Source organism: Oryza glaberrima, chromosome 10 (genome assembly GCF_000147395.1).
Source record: "Oryza glaberrima chromosome 10, OglaRS2, whole genome shotgun sequence".
NCBI classification, from domain to species: Eukaryota; Viridiplantae; Streptophyta; class Magnoliopsida; order Poales; family Poaceae; genus Oryza; species Oryza glaberrima.
The window spans coordinates 48,504-64,823 of record NC_068335.1 but is presented as its reverse complement, the minus strand read 5'-3'; the positions used below and the strand labels follow the sequence as shown (position 1 = coordinate 64,823).

The 16,320-nt window shown below is 41.5% G+C and overlaps 2 protein-coding genes across 3 annotated transcripts; one reads left to right on the top strand and one right to left on the bottom strand.

Moving 5' to 3' along the window:
* The first annotated feature begins 156 nt into the window (after positions 1-156).
* On the top strand, positions 157-1,439 carry LOC127786148 (probable pyridoxal 5'-phosphate synthase subunit PDX1.2). The gene has a single exon (XM_052313479.1). It carries the CDS (start codon positions 248-250, stop codon positions 1,187-1,189), a length of 942 nt encoding a protein of 313 aa, XP_052169439.1. The 5' UTR covers positions 157-247; the 3' UTR covers positions 1,190-1,439.
* Positions 1,440-9,435: 7,996 nt separating this feature from the next.
* Positions 9,436-15,513, bottom strand: LOC127753290 (U-box domain-containing protein 33-like). Of its 2 annotated transcripts, XM_052278771.1 has the most exons (9): positions 15,037-15,513; positions 14,771-14,889; positions 14,547-14,656; positions 12,056-12,494; positions 11,838-11,960; positions 11,365-11,666; positions 11,121-11,292; positions 10,071-10,742; positions 9,436-9,956 (listed from the first exon to the last, which is right to left on the bottom strand). In XM_052278771.1, the coding sequence occupies exons 1-9, from the start codon at positions 15,305-15,307 to the stop codon at positions 9,801-9,803; spliced, it is 2,364 nt and encodes a 787-aa protein (XP_052134731.1). In that variant the 5' UTR covers positions 15,308-15,513; the 3' UTR covers positions 9,436-9,800. The 2 variants fall into 2 exon arrangements, with proteins under 2 accessions (XP_052134731.1, XP_052134730.1); XM_052278770.1 differs by having other exon boundaries at positions 11,121-11,666.
* Between the last annotated feature and the right edge of the window lie 807 nt (positions 15,514-16,320).

Here is a 16,320-nt window from a genome sequence, read left to right as displayed (position 1 = left end):
GTAGGAACGTGAGGAACGTAGCCGTCGTCCCAGTCACACGAACACGCACACGCACACGCACACGCACACGCACACTTTCATTCGTGTGTGTGTGTGGCTCTGCTTGCTTCTTGTTAGTATTGTCCATCGGATCGGTATATATATATAAGTTGCTGAGGAAGAAGCTAGCTAGTAATTAAGAAGAGGCGGAGCTGGATCGATCTATCGTTGAGTTGTTATTGCCACACAAACACAAACACTGACGCCCATGGCCTCCGACGGCACCGATGTCGTGGCGCTCTACGGCGGCGCCAATGGCCTCTCGCACAAGTCCGGTAGCTTCTCCGTCAAGGTGGGCCTCGCCCAGATGCTGCGGGGCGGCGTCATCATGGACGTGGTCACCCCCGAACAGGCGCGCATCGCCGAGGAGGCCGGCGCCTGCGCTGTGATGGCGCTGGAGCGCGTCCCCGCCGACATCCGCGCCCAGGGCGGCGTCGCCCGCATGTCCGACCCTGGCCTCATCCGCGACATCAAGCGCTCCGTCACCATCCCGGTCATGGCCAAGGCCCGCATCGGGCACTTGGTGGAGGCCCAGATCCTGGAGGCCATCGGCGTGGACTACGTGGACGAGAGCGAGGTGCTCACCCTCGCCGACGACGCCCACCACATCAACAAGAACAACTTCCGCGTCCCCTTCGTGTGCGGCTGTCGCGACCTCGGCGAGGCGCTCCGCCGCATCCGGGAGGGCGCCGCCATGATCCGCACCAAGGGCGAGGCCGGCACGGGCAACGTCGTGGAGGCCGTCCGCCACGTGCGCTCCGTGATGGGCGACATCCGCGCGCTCCGCAGCATGGACGACGACGAGGTCTTCTCCTACGCCAAGCGCATCGCGGCGCCCTACGACCTGGTCATGCAGACCAAGCAGCTGGGGCGTCTCCCCGTCGTGCAGTTCGCGGCAGGTGGGGTGGCCACCCCCGCCGACGCTGCCCTCATGATGCAGCTCGGCTGCGACGGCGTCTTCGTCGGCTCCGGCATCTTCAAGAGCGGCGACCCCGCGCTGCGCGCCCGTGCCATCGTGCAGGCTGTCACCCACTACAGCGATCCCAAGATTCTGGCGGAGGTCAGCAGTGGGCTCGGCGAGGCCATGGTTGGCATCAACCTCTCCGACCCCAAGATGCATGTCGAGCGCTTCGCCGCCCGCTCCGACTAGCTAGCAACGTAGAGTGCCATCCTTCCTTTCCGTCCCCTGCCACCACTGCCACCAATTCCTTCCTCATAATTACTGCCATATCTGTGATCGATGGTTGTCATATATTGAAAACAAACAACAAACATAGTGTATATACAGTACTATATACTCCCTCCTCTCCACAATGTAAACGGCTGTAATTAATATGCCCCTAACATCACTAAAGGACCATGCACATCTATCTATCTATCTATCTATTGTATTATTAAAACAGCCTTGAAAGAATGCACCACGTTCGCTGTGGGGGTTAGAAATTCCCACATTAATCAGATAAAAGGATAAATATTTACACCGTTAGATCGTAGTTGTACTAGATTTTAGTGGTGTAGATTATTCATGACAATATTGAGTCTAAATAGAAAGCAACTTTGATCTAATAGGAAATATGGGAGTCGGACATGTTGAATGAATAGAAGTCGGACATGTTGATTGATTAGGAGTCGGACAGGTTGTCTGAGTATGGATGCTATGGTCTTATGGACAATAATCAGACAAATTACATTAATCTATGTTTAGATGGTAATTAGAGTGCAAATTGAACTATAGTGATCCACGTTTCATATGTGGCTGGAAAATATACGTGCCATACATACATGGCCATTGGCCATTGATAGTAAAGAGGGAGAACACTGCATGCATGTCATGCCGTATGCACATGCCAAGATAGCAGAGACATTGGGCGGAGATAGCCCACAATCGATCTAGAAGCAAAGCAAGTGTGCTACGAAGAAATCAACATAGATATACATTATTTTATAGGACGAGACTACCGATCGGGCGCCCCATCCAAGCGTGAAAAAATCGGACGCTAACGTCAGCATAACGTCAGAGCCATGCATGCGTGCAAAACCACTTTAAACTATTTTTTCTCTTAAATTATTTATCCAAATTATGATCCGATTACACCATTAAATTCGTTGCAATTAAATATTCAAAACAAGACCACACATGGATATATTCCAACGAAATTTTTTTAGCTTATTATTAAATCGGGCGTTATTTCACCTTATATAAAAATAATATTTTAGCAAATAGCGGAAGAATGTTTCAGTTCACTGCAACATTAGATCTATACATAGTGAAACATTGTGAGTACACTTGGTGGAACATTTTTTGTGGAACAAAAAAACGAATTCCCTTAATAGAGAATTTTCAAAATATGTGGGTGATTTGTTGAAAAGAAGTTTCGTTTACTGCAACATTAGATTTATACGTAGTGAAACATTGTGAGTACACTAGGTGAAACATTTTTAGTGGAACAAAAAAATAAAACGACTTTCCTTAATAGAGGGTTTCCAAAATATGTGGGTGATTTGTTGCAAAATAATATTTTAATTCACTGTAATATTAGATCTATATATAGTGAAATATTATGAGTACACTAAGTGAAATATTTTTTTGAGACACGTGGTGGGGCCAGGGGAACGTGCGCACGGGGAGGGGGGGAGCGCTCGACCCTGCTCCACCCCCGTCGGTCGCCCTGGCCTGAGCATATTCGTATTTTATAAGACATGGCAAATAAAATTTAAGGTACAATATCTTCGCCAGTATGATCTATGCATGTACAAGACCATCTAAAATATTTGACGAGATAAATTAAGTAGCAGGCCTACAAAGGAGTAGAGTGGTGGCAGTTAATACGACATATAAAAACTGTTAATAAAACACCAAATCGAATCCTAATGACGATTAAAAGGAGGGACAACAGGCAGGCCGTGAAGCAAATAGGCAAGGCGGTTGCCGGGACTTATAGAAAGTAAAAAAATAAACCCCATTGATAACCATATTCGATTTTTAAATTTTGAATGACAATAAAAAGTAGAAGCAGCAGGCGGGGTGTATATGAGTATAGATACAGAGCTGCCAACGGTTGGCGGGACTTCTAGAAAATAAAAAGTAAATTCTAACGATAGTTTTGTTCGATTTTTAGAATCCTAATGACAATAAAGAGTAGGCGGCAGATGGGCCTTAGAGGAGTATAGTTGCATCGTTTGATGGGACTTCTAAAAACTATAAAAAATGAAACCCAATAAGACAATAAGCTCTAAAAACTACCAATTTTTAAGGTTCGTAACTTCTAAAAAGTAAAAAAAAACAATGATAATCATGGTCGATTTTAAAATCTCAATGACAATAAAGAAGGGAGGCAGCGGACGAGCCATAAAGGAGTATAATAGCAAAGCCCCTGATGGTTTGGTGGGACTTCTATGTTCGATTATGTTCGATTTTTAAAAAAATGAACCCGAACGGTAATTATGTTCGATTTTTAAAATTCCAATGACAATAAAGAGAAAAGACAGTGGACGGGCCGTAGAAGAGCATAATGACAGCGTTTGACGGGACTTCTAGAAATTATAAAAACGAAACTATAAGATCCAATTTTTAAAGGTTTCAAGGAGAATGAATAGAAATAGTGGTAGATCGAGCAAGCAAATAAAGAAGAATATGACAGAAGTAAGAGGTAGCAGCTGGTCTGACTTTTAAGAACTATATAGTTGGAAATACGGAGATGATAAGATTTGGTCTTTCAAAGTTTTATGATAACAAGATAGCTATTTAATAAATTTTAATATATAGTTAGAAATACGGAGGTGATAAGATTTGGTCTTTTAAAGTCTTACGACAACAAGATAGCTATTTAATAAATTTTAAGCAAAATTATACCGAAAAATTTATAATTGTGTTTAGGTGCTAGCCGCGCAGTTGCGCGGGCCACCCAGCTAGTTATAGAAATGCTATACTGTTTATCCCGTCCGACCACACGCCCACGGGTTGCCATTTTCATCAATGTGCCTCAAAGGTGATGGTTTTTAATGGGAACCAGCACCAATAATAAAAGTGCCGAATATTTTAACAAACCAACACCTGTGCATGAGATAAAAGCGTTGGTTTTATAAAAAACTGACACCTCATCGGAGCTGAGCCGAGCCGTGCTGAGCGCTTGGACCGCCAGGTTTTTTAAGTCCGGCACTCCCTTGTTTCCTTCACACTATCATTCTTCTCTAGTCTCTCTCCCGCCGGCATATCTAAGGCTGGCAGTGGCGCGGCTGCGGCGTGCCCGCCCCGCGGCCGCTATGCCCGCAACAAGTTAGTGGTGCCGAGCAGCCCGCATGTAAGCCCGCAAACTTCTGGCGGCCTTGTCCGCCTGCCCGCTGGTTCTACTTTGCCTAGATTAAAAGAACATACATGATCAGATAATCAGCTTACTATTTGTGTGCTAGTGTTTGTAAGTAGTAGTAAACCACAGTGGCATCAATTACAAGAAATGTTTGAGAAGAATTCAGACTAAGCACTCAATCCTAAACAACGAAATTTCCTCCAAGATTTTGAAGATGGCAAACAGAATGACAGAAGTCACAGAACCGTTGCATTGCTCACTGAATTTACAATATTAATATGAGTGGAATAATAGGACATTATGAATATCCTAATAAAGATCAAACTAACGATTGTATCAATAACACAAGACTGTTCATTGCAGCTGCTCTACTTCAATGCCTGATGGTGTTGAAGCTTGCAAATCTTCAGATTCTGGATATTGACAAATCATGATTATATATGAGTTTTTCATCAGGAAGCACTACTTCGTGAATATTTGAAAGAACAAAGGATGCATGTTGCTTGCACTAGTTCAGTTGAAAATATGGCCAGCAAAAAAACAAGATCCTAGGATATTAGCAAGCAACCTGCTAACCATAAAGAATCAGAAGAATCTGCAGGCACCAAAGAGAGAAAACAACCTGCAATTTCTACAGAATTGAGTTCTGCATAGGAAGTTTAGAATGGTATAACCAAAACTTGGTAAAAAAATGTGGGCAATTCATGGCAAAGAATATAATTTTCTTACGCTGGCAAAGAATATAAAATAAATCAATATTCAGACAATTTGGAGGCTGCATTCAGCACAGAACCTCAATGTTCAGACTTTCTCCAGGAACTTCTCAGGAACCCCTGCATATACTGACAGAATTGCGTAACATCTAATTCCATGAAAATATAATCCACTTAACGCAAAGAAAGAAATACACCACCATGTGTCTGTTAGTAAAGGTGTGAATACATCACCATTTGTCTGTCAGTAAAGATGTGCTCCCGTCTAAGCAAAATGTAAGCACAGTCATATGCACATCTCCAAACTGTCTTCTATCATAAAAAGGAATTTGACAGCCAAGCGACTGCATTATATAATTGACATAGCTTAAAATCTAGGGGGCTCTGAAACTCATGAACAAAACAGATAATTATTTTAGTGCTGAAACTTAGTTATGCAAGGCTAATCTTGTGTGTTCAAAGTGAGCGCCAAAAGAAGTAGTTACACAGTCAAAAAAAAAAAAGAAGTAGCAGTTACATGTAAATTATTTTTTAACTTGTTTTCATGTGTGAAAAAAAAGCAGTGTGTAAGTAACGAGTTTATACATAATAATGCTGAACAGGAATCGAACAACAAATAGAACAGTCTATTCATATAACTCAAAACAAAGTCAGAAAGGTATAAGATTAATGTACAAGATTCAATGATGTTTCTCAAACAGGCATATCACATATTTACATCCCAGGTGACCATCAAGCATGTATGTAAAGGCAAGCCATCAAAACTGCACATTGTTATGTCACGAAAGCAACTAATCACAAACAAGCAGGAGCTAAATAATCTTCTTTTTTTAGTGAAGTGATGCGTACATCCTTACAAAATTAAATATGGTTTGAATCTGAAAATTACATCCTTGCTTTCTGGATTCATCCTACTCAGATTCACTGCATCTGCATCTCCCTTTCACTGCATCCACATCAGGGAAAAAAAATTCAAGAACTCACATGCGTAGAGGTCGACAGGATTGAAGCAGAAGCTGGTCTAGCACCACCCACAGAAATTGACAAAACAGGCGGAGTGGGTGCGATGAGCAACGATGAGTGCGCCGCCATGAGCCCATGACCGGCGATGACCACGAAGGTCCCTTGGAGGGCGCATTGGAAGCGGCGGTGCTGGAGGAAGTCTGCAAGATCACTAGGAACGACGGCGGAGGTGGAGATGGCGGCGAAGGCGGCGGAGGAGGAGGCGGTGGAGGAGGCGTCATCAAATCCATGGCGGTAGCGGCTAGGGTTCAAGCCGCAACAGCGACGAACTTGTTCGTTCCCCTCCTCTTTCTGATGCTGCCTCGATGTGGGTTGTGGTGGCGCCGCCGGACGTGGTGGGCTTGCCGCATCAGCCCACTTACTCCTAAGTGGTTAGGCCTAAGTGGGTAAGTGGTGCGGGCCTGCCCAGCGGCTGCATCAGCCCACGCACGCCACTGCTAGCGTTAGGCATATCTCCCCAGCGCAGCAGCGGGTCAGCAGCTCCTCGAGACCTTGACATGGCGGCGGCGGCCAATGGCACAGCGGGGCCGTGTCTCACCGGCGCAGCAGCGGTCACTGGCACGATGGAGGACTGGGGGCTGTGCCTCCCCAGCGTGACGGCGGAGACGGCCGCGTCTTCCTCCTCCGTCCTACTCGCCCCTCCCTCTCCTCTCATGTCCTATGAAAATGCGTGGAATTCATATTTTTTTTAAAAAAAAGTTATATCCCAATAGGTCCTACCAGTATCATACTATTTATAGGATTTTTTATTATTTATCTATTGAAATTTAAATTAGGACGAAACTTATCGAATTTCTAGACAGCAACAACATTTGAGCAACGTCCGAACATTGGTTTTTTTTTTGGAATCTAACCGTATTTCATGAACCCTAGTCCTGTCCCGTGAGGCGGACAAGGAGGCGTGGGGGCCTGATCTGGCCCCTGAGCTTGGGACCTCCATAGCGGCGAGGAGGAGGTCTGGTGAGGAGTAGCGGCGGCCTCCTGCTCGCCCCTCCCTCTCCTCTTAAATTAGAGAAAAATCTTAAAAATTTCGGGAAAAAAATTCCAACCATTGGTTTTGACTTAAATTGGACACGTTATTTTCAATCTATTTTTTCTTAAAAAGAACACCCAAGTCCTCCCTCCCTCCCTCCTTCTCCTCCCCTTTGTGGTATATGATGCATCTGACACATTATTTTAGGTCGTTAGATTAGTTATTTAGAAAAAAAACATCCCAAACCTCCCTCCCTCCCTGCCCGTGTGCAACGTGTGTCATTCTTTTCTCTCTATGTTTTATCTCCTTGATAATTAAAATTAAAATTATCTATATGGGAAAATAACAGAAACATACCTCCATCTATTACTTATATCACATTAGGCATTTAACGACTTTCTACCAACCTAATTAATTTCTCTTAACATGCATATTGGCGCTATGTACCTATACAAATTGTTCTTGATACTTTTAAAATGATCTTTTTAGGAGATAAATAAATGTTCTTGAGAAAGATGATCAAGCATCCAAATTACACATATGATCCATGAAGTCACTAATAAATTAGAGAAAAAATGTAAGTGATATATCATTTTCTTAATAATAACATGTACTCATGTAGCATTATAGACAACATATTGAAAATAAAGGTGTGGTCTGTTAAACATCATACCGATAAGCATATGGGTTGCATCTAGAAATCTTAACAATGAAACAACCTTAGTAATATATCAAGTCGATTCCATATAGGAATTAAAGACCATATCCTTTCTTTTTAAAACTTGCTAACGTACATTGTAAATTCTTTGATGTGGAACAATCTAGAAATGTATATTTGTTATAAGACAATCCAGTTTAGTGATAATTAGCTAAAAACACAATGACCATTACTTCAATATTTCATGAGAGAAAAGTTAGAACGTATTGCAAATATCAAAGCATTTCATGGATGATTCATAGAATAGAAATCTTCAAAAAGAATTAAAAAATGGACTTGAAATAAATTGAAAATTGAACAAATGTTGATGTATTTAAAACCCATTCAAAATAGAAAAAATCAAACAATTTACAAGGACTTTTAGAATGAATATATATATATATAAATAATAGAATAGAATCAAATTTTAATATTATTGGATTTGTTTTGGGGTTGTAAAATATCCTTCTGGGGAGTCAAAATACTCTAAGATTTTTCAGAGGAATCTCATTTCGATACAATATTTTGTTTTAGAATTTATATATTGCAAAGGTAATTATCAGAAAATAAACTAGCTTTCAAAGGACACAAAATAAGTTTAATTTTAGTTTAGAATATAGTGAAAAAAATATTTTAATGAAAATTCACCTGTACATAAATATTTATAATAAAAATTCACACACATTATATAAGGTGTGCATATTATCTTTGTGCTTTATACATCGGCTCTTGCTTACAACATTGATGAAGTCTTTGTGCTTTATACATCGGCTCTGTCTTACAACATTGGTGGATCACTTGTTTTGAATTGGCACTGTGGCCGAGATCAAGAACTTATCTTGCCTTAAGAGCAGTACAATAGCAGACTATAAGACAGCTATAAACATATTTTGAGAATATAAAACAGGAGAGAAGAGTAGCGGGCTACAAATTTGTAGCCAGTTACGGCACAGACTTCAAGATGCATATGTAAATGACAGGTGGGACCAACTATGACTTGTGTAGTATACGTTTATAGGTAACTATTGTATAAATCAGCATTAAATTGACTATAGATAATTTGGAGCCTGTAATTGGCTATACTATTAAACTTGCTCTAACCCTCCAGTTCACTGATCCCTTGGAAAGTCACTGAACGTCGTTACCTTGTTTCATCTTCTCAAGAAGACACAAGGTAACGATCAATGACGTTTTTAGTGACGTAGTGTGCACAAAGGTCAATGAGATGAGACCACAAAGAAATTATCAACCAGTGCATAAGAGCAGTTAAAGATTTTCAAGACGTACTCAGTCCACATCTCCATGTTGACCGTGGAAGATTATCAGAAAAGCTCTCATGCGAGCACACATTTCCTTTTCGTTTAACCCGGACATCATCTTAGGAAAATACAATTTAATTTATCTGCGACGTTTTAGGCAATGGCCAGTCTAGACAAAAACGAACATTGCCATAATAAAACTCATAATTAAAGTACTCTTAGGATCCTACCAGACCAGACCTCAGGTATGATCTCCAAATATGACTTTCATTATGTTGGGCGTGGTTTCTATTGTTTTTCTTTTCATATATCCCTGATTTGGGAAAGATTGTTGTGCATGCACTTGTCAGATATGTTTTCATTCAGTAACATACAGTAATCAACATTTATAGAAAAAATTAGTAACATCAACAACACCAAAATGTCTTGTTAATCTAACATTGAATATATTTGTTGTGTTAAAAATGTAACTATGTTTTCTATAAATTTGATTGAACTTTAACTGATAAAAAAATCAAAGCATCTTACATAAGTAAAGAAACGGAGGGGGTAGTTTGTCAACCCCATGACAACTGCTACTTAGACCAAACGGGCAACTAGCAAGATACTCCGACTGCCCTGAACATAGCTCCTAACTCACTCTATATGTACAGTGACATTTGCTCGATACATGAAACTTGAAATATTTACTCTATTATTATTTCGTTACATCATGCATGTGCTACTAACAAACAGACTGACTATGAAATAAACAATGTGTACATACAAAATCCAGATCCTTGGGGAAAATCAGAAAGGAGTTGATCTCTGAGAGAGCCAGTCATGGATGGCAAAACGAAGGGCGTGGTTGGGGGTGATTGGAGGGCCATTGTCCATCAACTCGGAAATGGCGCGCCCTTCGTACGTCAACCCGTCCGCCCCCACCTGGGGATCATGCATCACTTCCTGCACAAATTAGAATGAAAAAAAAAAACACATTACTACCGCATTATTATTAGTAGATATTTTGGGTTACTTATGGGCTTCTGCCCTATCGATGTTCTTAGGTTTCGTTCTTGCCTTGAGGATCGGGCACAGGAAGAAGGAGGGCACTTGTCTATTATCCCTCATCAGGTGGAGCTGTTCCAGATCTCGCACAGTTTCTGGAGTCAGCAGCTCTGGACTTGCTGCCTCACTGCACTTGAGCCCCAACTCTGCTAACCTTCGAGCCACCTCCAGAGGCCACTCTCCAGCTGTTGGATCTAACAATGACCATAGCTTTCCACTGGACATTGCACGCCTTACTTCGCTGGGAAGGCCTGCAGCCTGCTTCCCAGTTAGTAACTGGAGTATCACAATCCCAAAGGAGTATATGTCAGATTTGGGTGTCAATGGTTTGCTTCTCCGGTATTCCGGGTCTGCGTCCTTGGCATCTTCCATGAATAATTGAGAAATACCACAATCAGCTATCTTGCAGTGCAGGTTGGCATCTAAAAGGATGTTTTCAAGCTTCAAGTCACCGTGGACAATCATCTGAGGTTTACAGGAATGCAAGAAGAATAGAGCACTTGAGATTTCAGCAACAATACGTGCACGGATTTTCCATGGCAACTGAGGAATGCCGCACTTGCTCCAAAGGCGGTCGTGAAGGCTCCCGTTTGGCACGTATTCATAGACAAGACACAATGCATCCGGGCATGCCCCAATCAAAGTCACCAGGTGAGGGTGCCTCACCTTGCTAATGAGGTGGACCTGCCAAAAACAATGTGAAATAACTACCTTCTGCTAAATAACTGCTATTGCTATATGCTCCTAGGTTTTTATAAACACTTAGCACGATAAGTTATGTGATAAACAAGACAAGCAAGCATATACTAGGAACGATTGGCCCACATCATCTCCTGCTTGGTCATAGTGCAAAGAGATAATTTTTGGTTTTTATTATGACAAATGACACAACAAGTAATCTATCTAGATAAATAGAAGAAAAAAAACAAATCCTACATAATTCAACAAGCCCCATAGAGTTTCAAGTGATATGTGGAGCTGCAAAATAACTTTTAGCAGTTTCATTGAGCTATGTATCACTAATATATCAACCAGCATGATAAACAGGGTAACAGAGAGTACCTCTTGCTGGAACTGCATCGAACTCTGAATGATACACGAGTGCAACTTATAAATCATTACACTTCTGTTCATAATCTCTCCTTTATAAACACATCCAAGACCTCGTGGCTGTACTTTTAAGCTGTCTGAGAACTTGCATGTTGCAGCTTTAATATCTGACAAAGTCAATTCTCTAAAGTTGTACAAGTCATCAGCACAAACAGTTGAACTGCAATTTGGTAACATAATGTGGTTATATGCACACCTTTCAACCTGGTCAGTATGTACAAGTTCTAGCTTCTCTCTTTTGGGAATTTCCTGATTGAGTGTTCCTATGGAAGATTGAATCAATTTCAGCTCTGCCACAGCTTCATTCATCCGAAAAGCTATGCTTTTAGCACGTGCATCTAGGATGGCTAGTTTTCTCATCGAAGAGTCCAACCCTTCTGTAGCCTTTTCTTTATTTTCTGCAAGATCTTCATGCTGCTTTTTTGTGGCTGTCAACAAAGCTTCAAGTTCCTCCCGCATTTTCATTTCTTGTTTTTGAGCGAACTCAGAAGCTTTTGCCTGCTCAAGAAGCACAAGCCAGATCAACAAAGGAATGCATATGTAATTTTCACCACATTATTCAAAATCAATGTTAAAGAATCTAAAACTTCCGTTTGGTTTCCCAATAATGTTATACTGCAGAGGAACCGTGCAGTTTAAAATACAAGATAGGATAAATGGTTTGCATACCCTGGCAATAACACCGGCTACTCTTGACTCTGTATCTTTGCGCTTGAGAAGCTCAACAAAAGCATCCTTCCTTGATCTCTCTGCTTCTAGAATGACTTGCTTGAAATTTTTATCCAAGATTTCCTGACAGATAATACCATCAGTATTTAAATTGAAAAAAAGGATCATCCTTTAATTACAAAATTATCAATGAACATGTCAATGTAGCAGGAGAGCACCTGAGGATATAACACTAATGATTCCATGTCTACAGAAGAACCAGGCTGGAATGTTGAGTTAAATGCAGACTGTGCATGTTGCAAATTTGGTACAATAATATTGCAGAAATGGTTGGCATCAACAAGAGATTCATAATCATTCGGTTGACCATTATCTGAAATGGTGATTTCATAACGATCAGCAGGTGTTTGTGCCTCGTATGAAATGTATCCTTCATCAAGTATGGATTCAGCATTGTTACTAGTAGAGCTGAACCTGATTCTTTTCCTGATCATAACATCATCTTCATTGTAAACTGAGATATTGTTGCCAATGGCTGCAGCTGCTTCTCTGGTCCAAATGTGTCTTCCTCTCCAAACAAACCAGATTTCACAAAATGATGGGGCATTCCTTGCCATAAAAGATGCTTTGCCATAGCTCGCTTTCAACTTGAAGCAACTGCATTACAGGTAGAGAGAGTTCAAATTTTCAGGGACACCCACCCCGAAATAAAACAAAAGAAAGGGAATATAGTGGTCACTATGGGATGTCAATATCTTAGTACATATCATAGGATCCCACAAACACTACGGAACCATCTGCATACATATCATTACAGTTAGATGATCTATTTCTTGGGATCATTATAACCATACATTCCGAACAAAATTGTAAGATTACGTTAGATGATACTCATATCAACAAGTTGATGTGACATGTAATTGACAATGGGTTTAATTGTATTCAAGTTTGCTCACTTTTTACTGAAATTATGTGGATTCATGAGGCATGGTTAAACAAATAATGATGGATCTAGGTGAGTGAGCACGGGAATACTTGACATAAGGTGGTTGAGGACAGGGTTTTCAATTTTGATTTCATCCGAAATTTCGCTCATTTTGGTTCTACGGAAATTCCTGAAAATCAGGATTTTTGGCACTTTTTGGACCGATTTTTTTTGAAATTTTAGCATAATTTAACTGAATTTGATTAAATTTTGACCAAATTCACAGAAATTTGAGAAAAACAAAAAAAAACGGCCGATATAATCACTTGCCGCGGGGGGGGGGGGGGGTCCGGAATTACCAAAATTTCGATCCGAAATTGCAATCCTAGGTGAGGAGCATGTGGTGCATTGTCCAGTTGATGTTGGTTGCAAGATTTTGGTGCTACATCAAGGTGGGGCAGACAATGTTAACATCAAGTTGGGAGATCAAAGTTTCAAAACCATCGAGGTGTTGTTGGAAGATGCCAGTGCTGGAAATTGTTACTAAGAATGGTTACGAGCAATGAAGGGTGTAGAATACACACAAAAAATATCTAGTCTATCGAGCACCTGAGATCAAGTTTTTTTGTTTCTTGTTTTCCTTCATGCTCCATAAGTTGATAAAGAGAGTATTAGATTAATTTGAGTTATTAGTATTATTTCCAATTTCTGTTATGTTCTTGGGCTGAACTTTTCTAGCTTGAAGTAGATACTTGGGGACTAGACTACCTAGTTTTCCAATACTGATAGCTGCTTTGTTCAGTATTGAAATTTTGATGAAGAATACACATGACAACCACAAGAACAGCAAGTTAGAACGGGTATTAGTAACAACGTAATTGGACCCAGAGGCGGATTCACCTCCCGGGCAGCAGGGGCGGATGCCCAGGCTTCACAGCGATGAACCCATATTATCTAGCGCTAATCCTTGGCTGAAACAGATTAATTCCTGGGAAAGATTTGCATGTTATTAATTAAATACGGCAAGCCATGCTGCAGGAGGCGATTGGGCCTTGGGCCTCAGCTGCCTATGGCCTGCCTGCCCCCACAAGTACTAGACTCACTGTCGTTATCAAATCACACGGACATTTACTTGTATTGAACATGTCCATGTAGACACAATATAGGTGTATTAGTGGGTACGTTTCTCTGAATATGAATAGTATTTGTTATTTTCTTCCATGTTCCATTGATATTGATAAAAGCTTTTACCTAGTAAATTTATATTTCAGCGTATTAGTGAATCATCGAATTAAGCTTGGACGTTCTCATCATAGTATCCTTTCATCCATAAACATATTTACAAGTATTTTGGGTCACATTTCTATAGAAAAAAAATGGTAGAAAATTTTAATGGTGATATATGGAAAATGAACATGTTTTGAGTGTAATAGTTTCAGTTAGACCCGCCTTGGCTTCACAAAACTCTTGGTGCCGCCACTGATTGGACCATCAGCTAGGGGCCAAAGATGAAACTTCAAATCATGGTAGTAGGACCTGCTGTTAGCCATATGCCCGTGACCATTAATAAAGAATGCATAACATGACAGCATGTGGGGACTGAAAACGGCTGGTTTGAAGCAGGTTTGTAAGAACAGGATACACGAATTTTAGCAGCGATATGTTTGAACTAACAGTAGAATTCCTTGTGTAGAACAGAGAGTTTGAATTGTTTTATAGAGATGGCACTATCAAGAAGGGTGTTTTGTTAGCACGCAATTGATGAAAATTGAAGTAGTACATACGTATCAGGTGTAGAACCCATGACAAGCTTTGTAATCCCATGATCTTTGACCAAAGTGATAATACCATCATGGATTTGTTCATTCTCCGTGACAAGAAGACTTGCCTGAACCTGTGGCCAGAGCAAAAGCCCGATTAATTAGCGTCGCACACCCATAAAAATTGAATCTGTGATGTTTCTCCTAGATAAAAAAAAAGGTTGGAGAAGAAGGTGAGTAGCACTTACCTGTGCCCTGTGACAGAAAGTGAGGTAGGTGAGGAGGATCTTGTTCATTTCGTCCTTCTCGGATTTGCGATGCGACAGCACGAGCTCTTCGGTGGCTTGAGCGGCAGGAATCTTGCCTACTGAAGAAGAAGAAGAAGAAGAAGAAGAAGATGTGATGGGTGAGCCGTGAGCGGCGGAGAAGGAAGAATCGAGAAATTAACTCATAAATAAATAAATACTCCAAGAAAGAAAGAAAGAAAGAAGGAATTGAAACACTAGAATCGTACAGAGGGTAGGGATGAGCGGAGAAGGTTGGTGGACGTGCACGAGGACGACTTGGGCGCAGGCGAAGCGGCGGAAGGCCCATCGCAGCAGGCCCAACGTCTTCTCCGGCGACCTCCCGACGGCGACATGGACCCGCGCGTCGACGTTGTCACGGCGGGGGAAATGCCAACCGGCACCTCTGTGGATGAAGGAATCCATGGCGGAGCCGGAGCCGGAGGCGGAGGCGGAGGCGGGGCCGGGGCTGGGCGGCGGCGACGGGCTAAGTATCTCCATGGATGGATGGATCGATTGGCTGGGCAATTTGGGTCAATTTTCTCGGTGGGGATTGCAATTGCTAATGGGAGCTTTCCTCCTCAATTAATTGCAGCATGTCAAAGACTTGCGCGCCGGCAAGGCATGCAAATGGCATAAACACATGGATATTCCACAGCATCCACAGTGCTTGCCGTTGACTAGTTCATGGTCAACTCCTGCTCTTTCCTCTCCACTCTGACACGACTCTCAGATTCAGATGAGTCATTTCTTCCTCTATTTTCCCTTTTTAATCCTGATCGATCTTTTTTTTCTTTATGCGACGCTATGCAAAGTTGCAAACCCAACCCCAACCCAACCAATCTACTGGTGGAGTAAAGTTCTTGACCCTAAATTTAACATCTACACACGAAATAGAAAACTATGATCGATTTTAAAAAAGATCTGAATTGCCAACACGAGACTGATCTAACCGTCGCCATAGGGTTGGTCTAATCAGCAGCATGTGGCTGGTCAAACCGACTGACTCCAACTCTAAATCCAATTTTAACCAGTCTCAGGTTTTCTTATTTAGGTTAAGTTTTTCGAATTCTAATTGGTTTCTATCACGAATAATCCATGAAAGGGTTTTATAGAAGACAAGATCAACCTCTTTATAAGATTCATGACTGGTTCAATCGAGGCAACAATAGACTTCAACACAATTAACCAATTGAATCGCTCTTTCGATTTCGCATCTACTTTTTGTCTAGTTTTTAGCTAGTTTGTTCATCTTCATCAGTTTGTGCTATAAGCCGTGCGTACTCGTTGCGAGAACGCGAATGTTCATCAAACTAGCTCGGTGCCACTTGTATTTTGTAAAATTTGGACTGGCCATTATATACGGCTAGGATGTTCTTGGACTAGTATCTTTTTGCATACTGTATAGCTTAAAGAGGCATAGTTCTGCCAAAAGTAAACCTTATCTTCCTCTTCCCCCGCCCCTACCCAAATGCCCCTAGCCCTTATCTTCATCTTTCCATCTACTTGCAACA